This window comes from Larus michahellis, chromosome 2, assembly GCF_964199755.1.
Source record: "Larus michahellis chromosome 2, bLarMic1.1, whole genome shotgun sequence".
NCBI classification, from domain to species: Eukaryota; Metazoa; Chordata; class Aves; order Charadriiformes; family Laridae; genus Larus; species Larus michahellis.
In genome coordinates, this window is record NC_133897.1 from 45631418 (window position 1) to 45637417 (window position 6000).

The following is a 6000-nucleotide window of genomic DNA, read 5'->3' on the forward strand; positions in this document are numbered from 1 at the left end:
TCTGCTTAATAGACTCAGCCTTTAAGCCCCACAAGGGAACATCTCACCTTTTTTTTTTTCCCCCCTCCTAATACAGAATTCTCCAGGCTTTCTCTATGCCAAAACAACTTCAGAAAGCTACCCTGATGCCAAATGACTGAAGAATATATGCAGTCAAGACCCATTTCTGCAGCTAGGAGTAGGAATCTACAACTTGGTCCCCACTCACACATGGAATTTTGCTATCTTTTGTGTTAGCGAAGGCATAGCCTAAAGCATCCTCTTACCCATCCCTGCATAGTCAGTAAGGCTGCCCTCGTGGACAGTGGTGATAATGCCTGAGAGAAATTAGGCTCAATTAGCAACAGGCAAGAGGAACCTCACAAGCGCTCACTTTCAGATACATTGGGGGTGTTAAAAAACAATGTCAGGTGTGCTCGAAAGTGCTCCCACTGCATTCACAGCCAGAGCAGCCACTGCAAGGATAACTCTATGCACTGGGAAACACATCCAAATCTCCACGGCAACTGTGTCCACTTTGCCAGCTGCTCCAGTTGTGCAAAGCAAACACAACACTACTGCTGCAACAAGCAAGCACCCTTCAGTCTTCGTCTCCCAGATATTTTCCCATACAACCTTAACAAGATCCAGCTAAGAGCATTTAAAATCAGTACTGAAAGGAGAAAGGCTGCACATACCAGCCCAGAAAGATCTGATCTTAAGTGTGGATGCACACTTGCTAGAAGAAAAGAGCTTTCAGGTGGCAGCACTCAAGAACCCGAGCCTCATTTCTCTAATGGCTCTGAATAATGAGCAAAATCTTTCCCCAGATCCCAAATCACCTAAATGTACAAATGATCAGACTACAATCAACGTGCCCAGCAGAGGCTACAGTGCAGCCGAACTTCCTTCACCATCCCTCTGATGTGAAGTCCATTCACCAGACAGAAAACACCGCAAATCACCAAAGGTAAAGGGGAGAAGAAGGGACAGGGAAACTAAAGAATTTCTGATGAGAAGGAAGTAGGCAGAAGTTACAGATGCTACTCACGAGGAAGGCAGAGGTACTGAAAAACCTGCAGCAACAAGTGTGGAGGTCGTATTATCACTAGACTCATTCTGTCTTACCAGCACAAGCCAATAGTTTTGGAAGGAAGTTAGACTTTTGGTAGCATACTTTGAACAATATTTTAACAAGAACACTGAAGGGAACACCAGGATCTCAGTCTTAGTGACTAATAGAAGCTTATCTTTGGTGTTGTCTTGGCAGAGGATATTAAGACAAGCTGCATCTGAAAGGAATCACTTTTGCAGCTGCTGCCACTCATCCAGTGCTGCTTCCACTACTCATACAGTACAGCCTTAAGCTACTGTGCACCCTGGAACACATCTACTGCAAACTAGAGCTGTCATGTAACTTTACAAGGCTCATTCAATTTACAGCAAACTAAGAAAAAAATAAATCATTGTCCGTAAACATTACGTTTCTGGAGTTCTTATATTCTCACAATTTCAAGGATACGGGTTTTTTTTTTGGAAATTTTCCACCGATCAAGTGCTAATGACTTAAGTCACCCACGAAAGTGAGACACTGAACTTCTGAGAGACAAGTTAGGAGATTTTCTCAACCTAGGAGTAAAACCTTCTTTTAAGTATTTCATCCATGCTTAGGGTAAAACTAAAAGAAACATACTAGATCCTCAAGCCTTTTTGACTGTTTTCATAAAAGGTTCCCAATGTGGGATAAGTGGAGAAACTCTTATTGACCTTGTGGGACAGAGGACTGCCACCTGCAAACGCTTTTACTATTTTCTGACTTAGCAACCAGTTTCCACTCAGAAGACAAAGGAATTCCTCATTTCTTAACCTTGCAAATAATGGCATACCTAAAGCCTAGGCATACAACAATTTAGTCTCGTCTCCTTTTCAAAGCTTCTATAGAAGTCTCCTTATTGTATTAGCCACCTGACTTCCATGTTCCCAACTTTCATAAACATACGGTCCGCTTTTATTTTTTCATTACATAATGATGCAAGGCCTTCCTGTTAATGCAGGTAAACAAGTTAACTTGATAATACACTTACAAAACAGGATTAACTTCTCCCTTCCTCAGACCTTTTTCTCCAAAGCAAACCATCACACTGCCATGCCTATTTTATTCTGGTGCCTGGAAAAAAAAAAAAAGAAAAAAAAAGAAAAAAAAAAAGAAAAATAAATAAAGGCACCACGCTAACAATCATTTATTTCAACAAAAATACTACACTGCAATGCTTTTATAATACTTGTTACAAACTCTATACCTTATTAAACCCTTCTGGCTGTGTTACTGCCGCACTTTGACACAAGGGCATTATAGATAGATATTAGATAGGTATTTCTACAGGCCTCTCTGCTCATCTCCACACCTTACCGGGGAAGTTTCGAGCCGGCGGGAGCCCTTCGCCAAGGCAGCCCTTGCCCCTCCCGCACCTCGGCCGCGAACCGACCCTCTGCCCCGATGTCCCCTGCCTCCCCGCTGGTAGCCACGGCGAGCAGGCTCCGGGAGCCGCCGCCAGCCGGCTGTGGAAGGGGTTCAAAGCCCCCAGCGGGGCAGAGACTGAGGCGCTCCCCTCCCCCGAGCCCCTCCGCCCGGCCGAGCGCGGCGGGAGGGAGAAGGCGGCTGTGGCCCCGTTTACCCTCCATCTCGCCTCCGCGGTGGGAGCCGGCTGCGGACCGGGGGCACCTCCCCGTCCCGGCCTGACCCTGGGCCGCTCCCGCGTCCAGCCGTCCTGTGCCGAGCCCGCAGCCCTGGCCCCGCACGCCCGCAGCCGCCCGGCCGCTGCCTCCCGGCCGCCTATTAATACCCTCGGCGACGCTGGCCCGCCGCCAGCCGCCTCCTCCGGCGGGAAAGGGAGGGAGGGAAGGAGGGAGAGAGAGAGGCGGGTAACGGGGCACGACCGGGGCTCGCCGGAGACCGGGGGTGGGGATCGGGGGGAGCCGCCCGCAGGGTTTCCCTGCCCGGCTGCGGGGAGAAGCTGCGACACATAAGGAAGGTGTTTTTTAATGCCCGGGAACTGCCCTTACTCCCCAAGTCGGGGGTTTCGTCGCTGTCCCCGGCTTGTGGGAGGGTTTGTTTCGGTGCCTTAAAAGCCTCCCCTGGGGGCTGCTGCTGGGCAAAAGCCCAGCTGGCGACCGCTGGCCCCTAAGGGCTATTTTAAGGCCTCCGAGTGAGTTGTGGCTGACCTCCCTATTCCACTTTATTCCAGGACACCAGCCCCATTCAACGCCACACAGGCCTTCTTAATAATGCTCATCCCTTTCTTACAAAAGACATTAGTGCTGTTGTCACAGAAAGGTCTGAACAATGTCCAAAAATTCACTACGAAAGCCCCCAAAAGCTTATGCCCTCCATTAAAATTCAGGCCTGATCAAAGTTTGGCAAAGATTTTTGGAAGCTGGTGAAATATTGAGCCATGAATCGAATGCTCATTCATAGGGTGAGGGGTAACGGTTTTAAAATGAAAGAGGGTAGATTTAGATTAGATACCAGGAAGAAATTCTTTACTGTGAGGGTGGTGAGGCACTGGAACAGGTTGCCCAGAGAAGCTGTGGACGCCCCATCCCTGGAAGTGTCCAAGGCCAGGCTGGATGGGGCTTTGAGCAGCCTGGTCTAGTGGGAGGTGTCCCTGCCCATGGCAGGGGGTTGGAACTAGATGATCTTCAAGGTCCCTTCCAACCCAAACCATTCTATGACTTTATATAGTATCCTAAGTTTCCTTGCTTGTGAGGAAAAGACATAGCCCTTTTCTAGCTTCAACTGCAGCCTCTACTAAGTCATTAGTAACTTCTACGACTTGCAGAAGGTAATTTTGCAGCCCATTAGATATCCTACACTGCAATAGATAAGTATGTGAACCTCATTGTGACAGATAAAAATGGTAGATATCACTAAATTAAAAGTTTGTAGTTGCCTGGGAACAAGTGATCATGGCCTGATTGCATTCCTCATGGGTAAATGAAGGACAGCCCCAATTAAAACTACGTATTTCTGCTTCTTCAAAAGAGCTTATTTCCAGAAGCTGAGAAAAACAGAAAAGGGAACTGACAGGGCAAAATGGTGATAACACCGAAAAAGGGTCTCTCTTAAAGAATCTATAAAACCACTATGATTTTGCAATCAGAGAAGGCAGTAACTTTCCCATAAAAGCTCAAAGGTGGCAGTTAGAAATAAAATGGAAAACAAAGAGAAAATGTATAAATTACAGTTGATATAAATTACAAGTTACAATATCAAAAATCGATAAGGGGAGTTAATAGTCAGGAGAAAAATCTGTGGTTGTAAGACCTAGACAAATGAGACATTTTAAGTGTGTTAGGAACAAAAGAAAACCCAGTGGTGATACTGGCCCATCAGTGAAGGTAATTCATAAATGGGTTTGTGCTCATGCGGAAAATGTAAATATGTTCCATAAGTACTTCTGTGCTACAAAAGAAACAAGTAGATGGATCTCAAGGGGACTGTGAAGAACTGTTCCAGCCTGCTAGTAATTAAGAAAGATAGGAATCATGACCATTGTCTTATAAGCAAATTTAGATAACTGTTACTCCCAGTTCCAGAATAGATACTTGGTCTCTTTCACCTTTTTTAGTAAACTTTGGAATACTTGTGAAATTCCAGAGGGCTGCTAATGTTATACCAGTAGTCAAAAAAGGGCAATTGCAATGACAGGAAAATACAGGCCAACATCAGAACCCCAAATAATGATGGGAACAGATTTAATTTTAAAAGATTTCAAAGAAAGGAATAGAAATAATTCCAGTCTTTTTTTAGGAAGACCACATCTAATCAAACTTCTCTAAATTAATTCTTTGATGAGATTGCTCATTTGGGTAAGTGCATATTGATGATTTAGACTTTTAAGACAGTCTGAAAGAAAATGTAGTATCCCACAATATCATTAAAGCACATGCCAAATTGACTAAGACTTGTCTAAATGACTGATGACAAAAAGTAGCTGACAGTAAGTAACTTTCATCGAACGGGTAGTTTCTGTGGAAAGGGGGTCACGCCTGAAAATGACACAAAGAGGAGAGAAATGGTAAAGGTAATAAGGACCAAGCAACCACCTGAAGTAGTCTGAACTGAGTGGCAAACTGGACCTTGTCAAACGAACTATGTTTATTGTAACTAAATCCCTGTAACAGGCGTGAAGGATTGTAGGTGCTGTGTACTGACAGGGAGACAGCACTTGCTGAAGAAGATTTAGGGGCTGTAGTCACCAACTCATCATAAACATTGACTCTGACACTGGTAACAGGAAGGATTAATCTGCATGAGGGCAGTAGGAAGCAGGGGAGATAGTTTTATCTCTGGATGTATCACTGATGAGACCAATCTTGTGTACTGTGTTTCTGCCCATGTTTTGAAAAAAAAAAAAAAAACATTGAAAAATTTGAGAGGGGGCAGATTAAGAGCTGAAAATGTGATTTGAGACTTGAAGAAAAATGCTGCGAAGTGAGATTTAAAGAGCTCAATCTGTTTATCGTATCAAAACGATTGACTTGATTACAGCATATAAGTACCTCAATGGAGAAAAAACCACTGAATTCTGAAGGGCTCTTTAATCTAGCGGAGAATGGCATAAGAAGAAGCTGTGGTAGAACTGAAGTCAGACAAATTCAAATGAAGCAGACGTTTTTTCTTCTTAAGGTGACAATGCATCACTGGAACGAGCTAACAAAGGCACCAAGAAATTTTTAATGGTTTTATGTCTCCCTGACCAGGACAAGATGTCTTTCTGGAAGACAGGCTTCAGCCAAATGCAGATTACTGCCTTCAGTGCATGTACATGTGTGAAATTTAATGACATAGAATACAGAGGAGATCAGACAATATGACTAAGTGGTCCTTTGTGATATGACTTCATTATTTCTTGTTAAACTAAGTTAATATAAGAAGGAGTGGCTACTGGCGAGCAACTGCTCACGATGATATTCTTTGTCAACAGACTGCAATCAGTCTCTATGAAAAACATGGCTATC

General features: G+C 44.4%; 1 protein-coding gene across 5 annotated transcripts in view; it reads right to left on the reverse strand.

Moving 5' to 3' along the window:
* The window catches only part of GADL1 (glutamate decarboxylase like 1), an 87023-nt gene extending 84231 nt beyond the window's left edge, over nucleotides 1-2792 (reverse strand). For 3 of the 5 annotated variants that reach the window (XM_074575103.1, XM_074575102.1, XM_074575104.1), the window contains exons 1-2: nucleotides 2655-2792; nucleotides 2064-2146 (exon numbers count right to left, since the gene is read on the reverse strand). Coding sequence is in view for 2 of the 5 variants with exons in the window: in XM_074575100.1 (XP_074431201.1) it covers nucleotides 2655-2661 (7 nt within the window). In the remaining 3 variants the exon portion in view is untranslated. The remainder of the gene's footprint in view (nucleotides 1-2063; nucleotides 2147-2654) is intronic. The other 2 variants (XM_074575100.1, XM_074575101.1) reach the window with 1 other exon arrangement.
* Between the last annotated feature and the right edge of the window lie 3208 nt (nucleotides 2793-6000).